Source organism: Nanorana parkeri, unplaced genomic scaffold, assembly GCF_000935625.1.
Source record: "Nanorana parkeri isolate BGI_ZX_2015 unplaced genomic scaffold, ASM93562v1 scaffold1980, whole genome shotgun sequence".
In the NCBI taxonomy this organism is placed as follows: domain Eukaryota; kingdom Metazoa; phylum Chordata; class Amphibia; order Anura; family Dicroglossidae; genus Nanorana; species Nanorana parkeri.
Genome location: NW_017308248.1, coordinates 168,609 through 184,314, shown reverse-complemented (window position 1 = coordinate 184,314; position 15,706 = coordinate 168,609). Strand labels below are relative to the sequence as shown.

Here is a 15,706-nt window from a genome sequence, read left to right as displayed (position 1 = left end):
AACGTGGGTGTAGTCTAAAGGCAGGTGGAAAGGGGGGGGGGGAGGGGGGAGAGAGAGCCATTCCTGTAAATATCACTATAAGGGAATCAGTACAGAATCAGTACATAGCAGAGTATATGAATGTTGATGATACAGGATGGAGAGCGAGGGAGGCGTGCTCTGAGCGTGGTAACACGTTATGGAGTCAGTGTGAGATGGAAGGAAACCACAACAGAGTCACATCCGTTTTTAGGTGATAACGTCTACAGGGTATGGACACCGGCAGAGGTCGTCCCCTGTGTCTGCGACTTGGTTTACACCGTATGTAACCCCTGGAAATAAAACCCCCCTCACCTATGTGCTTCCCTCTAGTCAGTTCAATACACTGAAAGGGTTTTGTTTATCTGTTCAATAAGTGCCGCTGAGCTCCGGACTTGCTGTACGCTCTGCGTGTGAAGTACAGAACTCGGCATCCTGCGTTACAGAGATGAGGAGAGGGGGAAGTGTTCTGTAGTTGTAGGCAGCCTAGGATGACGATGCTGCTCCTCCATAGATGCGCTGTCATCCTAGAGCCTAGAAAAAAGAACCCGATGCTGCCACCATCTAAGGACGGGTACGCTGTAATCAGTGTGGTGGGTGCTTAATTTCTATGTCTCAGTAGACCGCTCAGTGTTGAAGGAATGTCACTTCTAACAATCTGCAGACCCTCAAAATGTATCGGAAGGCTTCATCTAGAATGCTGCCCTTCAGGATGTGTACCATCAGCCATACTCGTGATGCTGTATACGCACACCCGGCACTGGAGGGGGTCTTCTTAGCTACTCAACCCTGGTCATCACCTGCAAATAGGAGCAACCCAGAGGACTATTGATCTTTTATCCCGCTGGCTGGTAGGCAGGCCCGGATTCCCCACAAGGCCACCGAGGCCTCAAGGCGGCAGGGCGCAGAGGGGCGGCAGCGGTGTCCTTGTGGGTAAGTTGCCCTCTCTACATTCAGTCCTGCTTTCCACAAGCCGAGCTAAATGTAGAGTGAGGAGGCCGATTGTTCGTTTACATGTGATTTTCGGATAGAAGTGACATTTCAGGACCGATCAGCTGTTCCAGGGCCGATCGGTTCTCCTGCATCAGCTGTCCCAGGGCAGATCAGTTCTCCTGCACATACCATCTGCGATGCCGATCTGCCCTGGAACAGCTGGAATTCTTCACTTTTTGCCGGTCACACATTCCACAGCCGAAAAACTGGGCCAGATTAGGTTAAAATGTGTGACCATGTCACCAGTCACACATTCTAACGCAGTCACAGACTTTGATAGAACACAGGCAGCCATGAAGATGGAGATTGAGGAGATGCTGGCGTTAGGGGCCATTCAGACGTCCCATGGTGCCAGCACAAACCTGCATATGTTTACTCAAGGACAATGGGAGTATGAATCCGAAGGTGCACGTTGACCCTACAGTGTTTAGGGTTCACTAGCTTCTTCCCTCATCCATGGCTACGATCGGCACCCTTAAGGGCCAACAGCAAAGTGCAAGAGGTGTGATGGTGGAGGGCTCTCCTTCATCACTGCATGTAAGTGTTGCAGTTTGGGAGCACTTTTAGGATTCAGGATTCCAGAACGAAGGAGAAGACCTTTTTAGGTACATTGATTACTGCTGAACCCAACTTAGGTTTTCCTAAGTGGCCAATAAACCTGCATGCTTCGAGGTAAGTACCTGAATTGGGTCCTGGGGATGTTGGACAGGCTTCAAGGTCCTCCAGCGATTGCCTCAAGCTGTCAAGCCTTCGCTCACATGTCCTCAGCATGGTCTCTACGTGTCCCAGGTTCTTACGCTCTGTGGTGGCCTTGCGAAGCTTCTCTGCTCCCTCCTTAATCCTTAGTTCCCGGCAGATCTCACTTCGCAGGCGCTCTCTCTCGTTTTCCAGCCCTGCCGGTTCTCCTTTGTCACCCTCCGCCCCGGGTAAGTCTCCTCCATCCAAACCCTGCAGCTCCTCATTCTGAGCACCCATGGAGCTCCTGTCTTCTCTGTCCATCTCTCGACTGTTCCAGGCCGCTCTCACCTCTCCATCCATTCCGTCTTCTCTCTTCTCAGTGCAGACATGAATCTGTGGGGAAGAATAAACTGGGTTAATGGGCGGGCCAGGCACACTAACTACCATGCAAATGGACTGATTATTACATTATTATTAGGGATGCACCCATTTCGGTATCAAGCACAAGTACCAATATTTTTTTTTTGGTACTTGCCAATACCGAGTACCGGTACCCCAATTATCAGGAAGTCGGCCGGTGGATCATGACCCGCTGTCCGGCTTCCACCACCAATCAGGAAGCCGGGTGGCACGTCATGACCCGGCTTCCTGATTAGCTAGCAAGCCGGCTTCACTTGTTGCTAGGCAGCCTGGCTTCCTGACCAATCGGGGAGGTGGCTCATTACGGGCCATGCTCCCTCGGCACTGCCGTTCAGAGGGAGACCTCCTTCTGATTGGAAGCCCCGGGATCGGAGGTAAGTATTGGAGCATTTGGGCAAGTACGAGTACTTGCCCAAATATTTGGTAGCGGCACTGATTCAGATACTAGTATCGGTATCGGAGCATTCCTAATTATTATTATATAATGTATCTATTGTTTATAATCATTTATGCAGCACCGTCATCTCCAATGTAATTGATGCTACTGTATAGACAGGCAGATATCTTCTTGATAATGATGAGCCTACAGATACACTATATTACCAAAAGTATTGGGACGCCTTTACACGCACATGAACTTTAATGGCATCCCAGTCTTAGTCCGTAGGGTTCAGTATTGGGTTGGCTCCGCCCTTTGCCGCTATAACAGCTCCGCCTCTTCTGGGAAGGCGTCCACAAGGTTTAGGAGTGTGTCTATGGGAATGTTGGACCATTTGTGAGGTCAGGTACTGATGTTGGGGGAGGGGCTCGCAGTCTCCGCTCTAATTCATCCCAAAGGTGTTCTATGGGGTTGAGGTCAGGACTCTGTGCGGCCAGTCACGTTCCTCCACCCCAAACTCCCCCATCCATGTCTTTATGGACCTTGCTTTGTGCACTGGTGCGCAGTCATGTTGGAACAGGAAGGGGCCGTCCCCAAACTCCTCCCCCATAATCCCCCCTCCCCCAAACTTTACACTTGGCACAATGCAGTCAGGCAAGTACCGTTCTCCTGGCAACCGCCAAACCCAGACACGCCCATCGGATTGCCAGACAGAGAAGCATGATTGGTCACTCCAGAGAACACGCCTCCTCTTCTCTAGAGTCCAGTGGCGGCGCGCGTTACACCACGGCATCCCACGCTTTGCATTGCACTTGGTGATGTGCGGCTTGGATGCAGCTGCTCGGCCATGGAAACCCATTCCATGAAGCTCTCTACGCACTGTTGTTGTGCCAATCTGAAGGCCACATGGAGTTTGGAGGTCTGTAGCTATTGACTCTGCAGACAGTTGGCGACTTCTGCGCACTGTGCGCTTCAGCATGCGCTGACCCCGCTCTGTCATGTGACGTGGCCGACCACTTCCTGGCTGAGTTGCTGTTGTTCCCAGTTGCTTCCACTTTGTTATAATACCAGTAACAGGTGACCGCGGAATATTTAGTAGCGAGGAAATGTCACGGAACACCTGAATCCAATGATTTGGAGGGGCCCAATACTTTCGGTAATATAGTGTATCTGCCTGACCTCCTAAACGCCAAAATCAGCAGCAGCTTGGCTCGCTCTCCGGCCAACGGACAGCAGCGTGGAGAGCATGGAAAGATCAGTCCAACTGCAATCAGAGAAAATCTCCATGCGTGATATCAGAAACGCTTTTTCTCATCCGCTCAGTTGCCACCCTAAACAGCCACATGGGACCATTAGATCCTCCGAGCCTTTTATTTTCAGCCTAAAATATGAAGAACTTCATAAATCAGACGTATCATAGCAGCCGGGACCGCTGTTTATACATAATACAGATCTATGGGACAAAAATAACACTGCAAAGTTGCACATGTCAGCAGACGCTTAAAATACAACGAAAATACAACATTGTGCAAAGACATTCAAAAGCAAAACCTGACTAAAAGCAAAACCAAAACCAAACCGTCAAATGTATCAGAAAAAAAAAATGGGCGAATCTCACAATGGAACCCAATACAATACTGTATCTGTAAAAAAATAAATCAAGGCAACTGGACTAGCTGTATTTTTCTTGAGGATGTTTCGCCGGTCATCCAACCTGGAAGGATGACCGACGAAACATCCTCAAGAAAAATACAGCTAGTCCAGTTGCCTTGATTTATTTTTTACAGATATCCCATGTGACCTGAATGAATGAGAACCTTCACAGACAACCCTATTCAGTCTTCTACCACCGATGTCAGTGAAGGAGTCTCTTTTCTCGATAGGTTAAAGCAGCTTTTCCAACCCTTTCTGTGGGCACCCTTAAAAAGTATGCACAATCTTGAGGCACCCAAGCCTGAAATGTAAGGGGGGACCCCACAAAAAAAAACACATGACAAAGTGCCCGGGAAGCTGGCTCCATGCCAGCGGAAGCACTGGTATCGATACTTGGTATCGGCGAGTACCGGAAGTAAAGTATCGGTTCTCATACTCGATACCGAAACGGTATCGGTGCATCCCCAGTTATAACTCTCCCCCTTACTCTATCCAAAACTAAGCTGCAGTTCAACTTGAAGTCCTGACTGGAGATCATTTTTGGCATGTTTGAATACATCCAATGCACTGACGCCGCTGTGAAGCTCTCATTGCCTTTTGTAGCTTGACACCCACACAAGCCAATTATTGCATGGCGTGCTTTGTGAGGCTTCGTACAGACTAGAAATAGGTCATACTCCATAACGTGAGCTGAGTGATACCATACAGAACAGTCTCCTAGGAGGGAGAAAATACAAAGTGATGCCGCCTGAGATCTAATTTGTCACTGAAAAGTCAAAAAGTTTAAGAAATGTAAAGCAAATTTAAGCCAGACAAGGCTAGTAGCCTGACAGCAGGACTCTATAGAAGCTGAACCTACTGATAATCTTCCAGAACCCAATGGGAGCCCTGAGGTGGACCCATTCCTAGCTTTACAATTGGTCAATGTGACCACCACACTGGACCACCACTACACGCATTGGTCCAGTGCGCCGCCATTTATTCTGCATGGCACTGCCACATGCATGCATAGCAGCACACCACACTAAACTGCATGGTGGGGTGCTGTTTTGCAAAAAATGTTCCATGTCTGGTCCCTTGAGTCAAATGAATGAGTTGCGTTGTTGCATCCCATTCATTTGAATGAGCTGGCTACGTACCATTGCCGGAGTAATGTGAATGGGTCCTAATGGTCCAATAGGAGGTGCTGGAGGCATGGTGGTGGGTAGACATTGAGTCAAATTAGGACGCATTCATATTACTATGGCAAAAGTTGAGTCAAATGAATGAGTTGTGTTAGGGAATTCCATTGATTTGAATTGGCTGGTGATGTACCATGGCCACAGTAATGCGAATGGGTCCTAATGATCCAATAGGGGGTGCTGGAGGCATGGTGGTGGGTAGGTAGACATTGAGTCAAGTGAATGAGTTGTGTTAGGGAATCCCATTCATTTGAATTGGCTGGTGATTTACCATGGCCACAGTAATGCGAATAGGTCCTAATGGTCCAATAGGGGGTGCTGGAGGCATGGTGGTGGGTAGGCATTGAGTCAAATTAATGAGTTGTGTCAGGGCATCCCATTCATTTGAATTGGCTGGCAACGTACCAGGGGACTATTAGACCCCCAGTGTCACCTTTCCACTGCGAAGAAGCTATGCAAGTGCAGATCGCAGCTGAGGATCCGGAAGTGATCCTGCCGGTAGCACACTTCCTGTCCAAGCGTGACAACGCTGCTCCTCCATAGGTACAGCGCAGTGACTGGGCCCTCGGCCGCTCTCCTGATTTGGGCCACCTCCCCCTCTCCTCATAGATGGAAGATCTTTTGTAGTTCACAGACTGTAGCTGGGAAATCTAATAACACTGTGAGATTTCTGTACAGTAGGAAATTATAGGGGCACTGGATTTCCGGCAGGATCAACAGGTATTATACTGTACTGGCAGAAAATTCGCAAAATAAGGCTGGCATGTCATATGGGTGCATGTGAAGCATAAAACTACTCTAGATAGGCAGAGCCAGCTGTCAGTCATGCAGCTGGGCGGATCCAGGCACAATTGTCGGGATCCGCTTCAGCTGCGGCGTCTCAGTATATAGGGAGCTACAGCTTGCGGTGTACTGGGCCTGGGGTGACGGGAGGACGCTAGTTTCTGTCCTCCCGTTACCCTAAGGAGAACTATGGGGGAAAAGCCTTAATCCCATAGTTCTTTAATAAGGCGGAATTATATATTTTATCCCTGATTACACAAGACCAGAGTTCTCCTTTAATGACGGGGGATATAGAGAATAAAGGATTTGATACAAATTGTATCTGTGGCCGGTCATCCTCCATGCAGCAGAATGGACATTCCAGGGATGTCTGAATATCATTTTTTTCCCCACAACAGATCCATCAATACGGAATGCTGGTTTTTTTTCCTACTTCCTGCTCTTTTGTGCTCACTTCTTGATAATGTCTAATCAGTCTGAGAAGGAAACACCCGGCACGACCTTCATAATTAAAGCTGAACTCCAGGAACAAAAACTTTCATTCAAATATAATTCCTCAATAGGATATAAATCCACATTATGTGCACCGAATGCCTCTGACAACCCAGATACTACCAGTGACATCATCACTGTGCTGTACACATGGCCTGTGCTAAAAGTTGCAGGCCCCACCCACTACCGGAAACTACAGGAGGGGGTGGAGACGAGACCAGTCACCCTGCGCAAGGAGAGGGAGCAGTAGTGAGCGGTCTTTATTACAGGAGGGGGCGGAGACAAGACCAGTCACCCTGCACAAGGAGAGGGAGCAGTAGTGAGAGGTCTTTATTACAGGAGGGGGCGGAGACAAGACCAGTCACCCTGCAAAAGAGCAGCAGTGAGCGGTCTTTATTACAGGAGGGGGCGGAGACAAGACCAGTCACCCTGCACAAGGAGAGGGAGCAGTAGTGAGCGGTCTTTATTACAGGAGCCTTCAAGTCTCACACTGGATTACTGCACAGATCTGGAAGAATTACACAAAGCTTATTTAAGTCAGGGCGCTATACACAGTGCAAAGGCCAACAGGAACAAGTGTGGTAACCCAAAGCAATCTGTTCAGTTTCAGGTTCAGGTTCAGAAAATATTGCGGGACTGGAAAGAGCACAGAGAAGGGCAACTACATTTTTAAGGACAGATGGTGGACCTTCATTATAAGGAAAGATTAGCTGAACTGAATTAATTCACCCATAATAAGAGTGGTAAGGTGACACCCCCTGGCAGGCGACACGGGCACACCCGAGGGTCCGGGTCTAAGCCCCAGCTGGTTTTCACCAGATGGTGGAGATGGGCTTAGCTGCTTGCTGGTACCAGCTTTCAGCCCACAGGATCGCCCTGCGAATGGATGGGCAAAGACAGGAGGGATCCAATGAGGAGACAGAAGTCCAGAGCGTGATCAGGGCAAGGCAGACGTTCCTACAGGAGATAACCAGAGAATGGTTGGACGGTCCGGGTCTGCAGCCAGGAGACAAAAACAGGAGATGAGAATGTAGTTGGATCCAGGCAAGGGTTGAGGCAGGTGGCTAGCAGAGTGGTCAGGTAGTCTAGGTCAGAAACGAGCAGTCAGTTCATAAGGCAGGAGATGAGAACGTAGTTGGATTGAGGCAAGGGTTGAGGCAGGTGGCTAGCAGAGTGGTCAGGTAGTCTAGGTCAGAAACGAGCAGTCAGTTCATAAGGCAGGAGATGAGAACGTAGTTGGATTGAGGCAAGGGTTGAGGCAGGTGGCTAGCAGAGTGGTCAGGTAGTCTAGGTCAGAAACGAGCAGTCAGTTCATAAGGCAGGAGATGAGAACGTAGTTGGATTGAGGCAAGGGTTGAGGCAGGTGGCTAGCAGAGTGGTCAGGTAGTCTAGGTCAGCAACGAGCAGTCAGTAGATAAGGCAGGAGATGAGAACGTAGTTGGATTCAGGCAAGGGTTGAGGCAGGTGGCTAGCAGAGTGGTCAGGTAGTCTAGGTCAGAAACGAGCAGTCAGTTCATAAGGCAGGAGATGAGAACGTAGTTGGATTGAGGCAAGGGTTGAGGCAGGTGGCTAGCAGAGTGGTCAGGTAGTCTAGGTCAGAAACGAGCAGTCAGTTCATAAGGCAGGAGATGAGAACGTAGTTGGATTGAGGCAAGGGTTGAGGCAGGTGGCTAGCAGAGTGGTCAGGTAGTCTAGGTCAGCAACGAGCAGTCAGTAGATAAGGCAGGAGATGAGAGCTAAGTCGTGTCCAGGCAGAAGATGATCAGGGCAGGTGGCAAGCAGAGAATGGTCAGACGGTCCGGGTCAGCAAACAGAAAATAATAGTAGTATTTAAGTTCACGCAGGAAACTGCCTCGAAGACACCACAGCACCAGCCCCTTCCAGAGCCAGTGCCTAATACAGAGGCGACATGCCCAGCATCACTTCAGGGCGCTCTGGATGTCCTGGTCTGGAATCTGCGGCTAGCATTGGCCATACTGGCCCAGATTCTGTGAGAGCCATTAGAAGTAATGGTAGAGCTCCTATGAGTACCATTAGGCTGGGCATACACCTTACAACCATTGTAAGACTTTTGTCTTGCGATGGTTGTAAGGTACTTAAAAAAACGTACGATCTGCCTATGTTGCATAGGCAGATCGTACTTGCGATGATCGCAAGCCACGCCCCCTGAGGGGCGGGCTTCCGATGACCGCAATGCCGAACGGGCAGTGTGCGCTTGCGCACACCGGCCCGTGTGGCTGTTATCGTACGGACATGCCACAAACCCGCCGAACATCGTACGATGCTCGGCGGGTTTTCGAACATGTCCGTAAGTTTAAAGTCGTGCGACCTTACAGTAGTAGAGGTCGCACGGCTTCCACACACCTTACGATCATCGTACGATCGCAGGATTTCCCGCGATTATCGTACGATAATCGTAAGGTGTGTGGGGACCCTTAGAGGTACTGGTGGGTCTTCTGGAAGTCCTGGCTGGGATTCTGAGAGAAGATCTGCAAAGCCAAGCAGGGACTCTGAAAGCACCATAACATTGAGGCGATTAAGCGTAGATGTGACCACCTTGTATAAATACATTCCTGGTTTATATAAATTGGTGCAAAGATTGTGCAACTTTGTAAAAAGCTACTTTGAGGTCAACACTCAAAACACTGGGGAGCATGCAATTATTTTTAGGGGTTCTCCCACACTGTGCACCTAAAGAGTCCATTTAAAAACAATTTGCAGACCCGTTCGCCGTGTGAATCTCTGTGAACATTCATTCTGCACTGTCAGGGGTGTCACTAGCCCGAGACAGGGAGTAGAACCCAGTGGCAGGAAAGAGCTCAGGAGGATATTCGGAAGAGGGTACAGTAAGGGTTAATCCAAAAACGTAGGTCAGTACACGGTCCGGGTCGAGGCAGGCAGCTTAGGATCAAAGCGATAAGACAGGCCAAGGGTTCGATAACCAGAAATCCTAGACCAGGGTTCAGGGAGCTGAAGAGGGATCTAGAGCAAGAGGCTTAGCAACTGCACCATATAGGCAGAATAACTCAGCAACAAGCCAAGGCTCTGGCTGGGATTTAAACCCAGTGGGGATCAAGACCGCCTCCCGTTGCCGAGACAACCAGGAAGCTTCCATCCCTGGGAACCAATGGAATGAGAGGAAATGGGAAGGTGTGTGCTGAGATCCTCCCCCAGTATGACTCGCCCCCGAAGGCAATGATGGGCGCAGGCGTGCAACGCGCACGCACCGCTGCCCCACCGCCAGGAGTTCTGCCACCCAGAGGAAGACCCTGAGCCCTACACCGTACCCGACGACTCCGAATTACATTGGTAACTCTGACATGTACGAATAGAGGTTAAAACTAACATTCTTAGTCTATTTTTCTTAAAGGTTGAATGTAATATCAGGAAAATACAACATTATGGCCACTAGATGGAGTTGAGGAGCGTAGGAAATAAATACATCTTTCCTGTGCTCCTCAGCTCCATCTAGTGGACATATTGTGGTATTTTCCTGATATGACATTCGACCTGTAAAGAAAATAGACTAAGAACCTTCATTTGTGAATCTATTCTCATAGAACGAACGATCGTGGAGATTCTCAGAGCAAATTATAAAAAGACCCCATGAAGTATCCAAATTTATTTACTACACAATTTGGGGGATTAAATGTCAAACGGAAATTCGCGCACAACATTGTAACATAAGTAAATGGGTAAGGGGCTCTGTGAAGCCCCATTTAGTGCTTTCTGGTCCATTAGGCCAGCCTCCCCGATGATGTTATCAGCAACATGCGGCTTCCTGACCTGTCCCAAACGTTTTCGCACAATAAGACTTCCTGTTCTGCGGAATACGACGTCTGGAGTCTAAGGGAATACGGGATTCCCACCACGGCAAACATTTATCTAATGGTATGGAAGCGATCGCAGACGCGGCTCGTGAAGGCAACTGGATCAAAGATTCACCGCTTCCCAAGAAAGCCCGAAGAGGGAGAATATGTGGCTGGCCGGTGAATACGAAATGGAACATATGCTGGTGTCTGAAGGATGACGGGAAGTCATGAAATAAAAGTGGACACGCGTGTTATCAGTCTACAAAGATAGAAAACCCAATAAAAATGATTTCTCAGACCTCAGAAGATCAAGGAACATCTGGATGGGTAATATATGGAACGTACCACCGCTGACCTATCCCTCCAAAAATGTTACTTCCCCGGCCACCATGATTATTAAAAAACTTAAAGTGACAATAAACTCCAGAGTTATCCTTTAAAAATACATTTAAAGTAGAACTATGAGGGGAGTGATTTGCACTCAGCTTCATAGTTCTAGCCGACGTGTGACAATGAGACTGTCACAGGTCGGCTCAGTAGATCGGGAGGTGAGGGAACACATACCGGCGTTCGCTCACCTCTCGATCCTGTCCCTGCAGAGAGCCGTGACTGTCACTCACTGCTCCCTGCAGGGATTCCCCCCTCCCCGCTCCAATCCTCCAGCACTGACTGGCGGAACGGACGGGGGAGGGGGCGGGTACAGCTGGCTCTGCCTCTAGATAGGCAGAGCCAGCTGTCAATCACGCAGCTGGATGGATCTCGACAGTAATGTCGGGATCCGTTCCGGCTGCGGCGGTCTCAGCATACCGCGAGCTGTAGCTCCCTATATACTGAGCTTTGAGTCAGAGGAGGACGCTAGATTATGTCCTCCCGTGACCCTTAGGAGAACTATGGGGAAAAACACTTACCCCATAATTCTCCTCTAAGTCCCTGAACTCTGAACAACAATGTCTCTTATTTGTGTATCACTCAGCTGTAGATCCTCCAATCATCTCCAACACTGTCCTTCCTTCTGGAGGGTGACTACGTCTGTTCCCCATGGTCCCTGTGTGTGTTGTAAAGTAGTCACCGCTCCAAGCTCGTACAAACTTTCAATTCACAGATGATTGGAGGATCTGCAGCCGAGTGACACACAAATAAGATACATTGTTGTTCATAGTTAAGGGACTTGAATGGATTTTTATGATTTAACTCCTGAGTGTACTATCACTTTAAATATCTTGACCCGGATCAATCATACAGGTCAAGAGTTCTGTTTTCCATCTCACTTGCTACATGTATTTTCTTGGTCGGTCAGTCAAAGTAATGAAGTCAGTGAGGGCCCAGGCAACTAGCACGTTTAAGCCTTTCACTGCCGCTGCCACCAAATAGCTTATGGCGGCAGAAGCAGGGTCCTGTAAGTGGAGGAGCTCAGGATGCATGGTGGGCGGGGGGGATGCGTTCGTTGTTTAACCATATAGCATCATGGGTATTAGGGTTGCACAGATAGCAAGTACAAGTACCGATTCGGGTGAGTAATGGGAGGTCAGCAAACTTTGCTGATTATACCTGTGAAGAATGATACCGGAAGCGATGAGCTTTTCATCACTTCCAGTGAGCTTCATTGGTGGGCAAAGGTTGCATTAGGGCACCTTGTCAGCTGCCTATGTGATAGAAATAAAGGATAAAAAAATCAAAGTTAAATACAATCAATAAACCCCCCAAAAAGTTTTAAAGACAGTGAGCTGTGCTCCTCTCACCACATGCATGCTCGAGCTCAGTCTACTGTTGTCACTCTGTGCTCCAACACCCCCACACTCTACTTCCCACCCCGATGCCCCAACTGCCCACAGCTGACAAGAAAATCACACTGCGTATGCGCAGTCACCACCCTGTAAGTGAATGGCCACACATGCGTAAAGCACCATTCATTACAAACATGGGCAGCAAGAGCAGGGGAGCGGAGAACGGACACGCCAGATGCCCATCCTATATCATGCATTAGCAATGGGTGAGAGGCGCAGTTCTGTACCCTCATTCTGGGTGACCCCGTCCTGATGCTGTGTCTGAGAATCTTTGTGAAGTCACCCCACACGTGACAGGGGAACCAGATGATGACACATATCGCGCGTGACTGCTGGTCTGTCTTGTGCTATTGTCTTACGCCATAGTGGTAGAGGACAGTTAATAAGCCCGAAACAGCTGTAGAAATATTTTGGGCTATAGATACATTTTGGCAGTGCCGTGCTTCCCTAGAGGCAGACTAGTTCTCTTTGGCCTGCGTCACTGCAATCCGACTTGTTGGAGCCAGAAACAAGGTCCATGGCGACGCATGTGTAGTCACACAGTATGTGATCATCGTCCTATGGTATCACCCCTCTCTTACTCTCTAACCGGTCAGTCATCAGTGGACCTCTTTATCTCATAACCAGTGAGTAGGTTTAGCCCTCTGAATACCGAGGATGTATTGCATTCATCATGGCTGTACCCTCCCCTACATGGTTAATGACGTATGTATCAACAGGCTTACTGCACGAGCTTGATTTCAATGTTTGGCCTCTGTGTAAAGTGTAGACCAGATTCTGGCAATGTGATCACATCTACAAATGCAAAAAGCCAACACCAACTCGCTACCTCCACCACAACACCACCCCATCACCTCCACCCCAACACCACCACCCTACCAACATCGCCACCACCACCCCATCACCTTACGTAAAACAGCCCACCTCCACCCTAACATCACCTCCACACCCCCAACACAACCACCACCCCACCACCTCCACCCCAACACCACCACCACCCCAACACCACCACCCTACCACCATCACCACCACCCTACCACCATCCCATCACCTTACGTAAAACAGCCCACCTCCACCCTAACATCACCTCCACACCACCACCACCTCCATCACAACACCACCACCTCCACCCCAACACCACCACCACCTCCATCCCAACACCACTACCACCACCCCAACACCATCACCCCCACCACCCTACGTAAGTCACCACACCTCCACCTTAACATCACCCCCACACCACCATCACACCACCAGAACCTCCACCCCAACACAACTACAACCCCACCACCTCCATCCCAACACCACTACCACCACCCCAACACCATCACCACCACCACCACCCCACCACCCTACGTAAGTCACCACACCTCCACCTTAACATCACCCCCACACCACCACCACCTCCATCCCAACACCACCACCACCTCCACCCCACCACCTCCATCCCAACACCACTACCACCACCCCAACACAACCACCACCTCCACCCCAACACCTCCATCCCAACACCACTACCACCAGCCCAACACAACCACCACCTCCATCCCAACACCACCACTACCCTACCGCTGTCTTATCTCTGTGCTGGTTCTGCCGCCATTCTCACAGGCATCTGCTGTATAAATCTTCATGGTGGCGAGCAAGACGATCAGTAAACTTTTATATTTATTTGTCTATTTTTGGCAGTGAAGGAACCTGAAATGCTCAGTCCTAAGCAGTTCTGGGTTCCATCTACAATTCACATCAACGGTCTGTCGTTTCCCATACAGCACATATTGTTGCACAGTGGCCTTTCTCTTGTGACGCTCATACAATTACACTAAAAAAGTCAAAGGAACAAAAAAAGGGAAATCCAAATTTAAAAAAAATATATATATATATACTTTTAAAAAAATTCCCTCAACATTCTGTTTTAGTTTCAGCACATCCTTCTATGGGCCAAGCCATAGCCTCTCCTCCAGTGGTGAGACCGGTGTCGTGTCCTGTTCTTGGTGCCATCACCTGCTTTTCATTTCCAGAGTGGCAGGTGAGGAGATATGACTCCCATGTTCACCAACCTCGTTGTGGCCTTCAGTGAACGCGGAGTCCTCAGTCCTCAGCACTTTTGTGGGAGTGCAGTCAGGGCCGGATTTCCCACATGGCCAACCAAGGCCCGTCCCTGGGGCAGCAAGGAGTAGAGGGGCAGCAGGGGTGTGGAATTCCTATCTCCCGATGCCCGGGACATGCAGTTCTGGGCACCGGGGCAGGTAGGTGTTTTCTGCATTTAGCAAGCCGAGCTAAATGTACAGCAGGGAAGCGGTAATGTCGACGAGATCACTTGTATGCAGCCTGCAGGTCTGCCATTCTCCATGGGAGGGGGGTTGGCGGGTAGGGGGGCGCACTAAGGAACCTGGCCTTGGGGCAGCGGAGAGAGTAAATCCGGCCCTGAGTGCAGTCAGATCCTTGCCAAAGGAGAAGGAGTTGGGGACTCTGTGACCCCCGGCTTTATCTGCAGCACACAGGAGACACTGGGGGTGACAGTGAAGGAAAGTCTCCCCAACGGGATACAGACAACAACAACAAAAGACTAGCTCTTCCCTACTCTATCCAAACCAACATTAAAAACAGTTTTGGGTCATATATAAACTTTACAGTCAACTTTTAAGATATTAAAATGAACATTTAAAACCCATAAAGAAAAATCTTAAATGTCTCAATAAAAGTGACATAAAAAAAGAAGTAAAATGTAACAAAGTAATACAAAAAATACATTAAAATGCCAACACACATAACACAGCTACACACATGACACAGCTACACACACACACATAACACAGCTACACACACATGACACAGCTACACACACACATAACACAGCTACACACACATGACACAGCTACACACACATGACACAGCTACACACACACACATAACACAGCTACACACACATGACACAGCTACACACACACATAACACAGCTACACACACATAACACAGCTACACACACATAACACAGCTACACACACACATAACACAGCTACACACACACATGACACAGCTACACACACACATGACACAGCTACACACACATGACACAGCTACACACACATAACACAGCTACACACACATAACACAGCTACACACACATAACACAGCTTCACACACATGACACAGCTACACACATGACACAGCTACACACATGACACAGCTACACACACATAACACAGCTACACACACATAACACAGCTACACACATGACACAGCTGCACACACATAACACAGCTACACACACATAACACAGCTGCACACACATAACACAGCTACACACACATGACACAGCTGCACACACATAACACAGCTACACACACATAACACAGCTGCACACACATAACACAGCTACACACACATACCACAACATTTCTACTCCTATCCTTATTAGCCAGAAGCAGGGCGTCCCTATAATGAGGCGGCATCTCCTTGGGAAACGTGGGTGGGCAGCAAGCGTGTACCCAAAACCAACAACCCCCCCCC

The 15,706-nt window shown here is 49.1% G+C and overlaps 1 protein-coding gene across 1 annotated transcript in view; it reads right to left on the bottom strand.

The window, feature by feature from the left end:
• The window catches only part of LOC108800285 (serine/threonine-protein kinase N1-like), an 81,286-nt gene that overhangs the window by 58,596 nt on the left and 6,984 nt on the right, over window positions 1-15,706 (bottom strand). Inside the window, exon 2 of the mRNA XM_018572257.1 lies at window positions 1,692-2,082. Coding sequence (XP_018427759.1) covers window positions 1,692-2,082 — 391 coding nt within the window. The remainder of the gene's footprint in view (window positions 1-1,691; window positions 2,083-15,706) is intronic.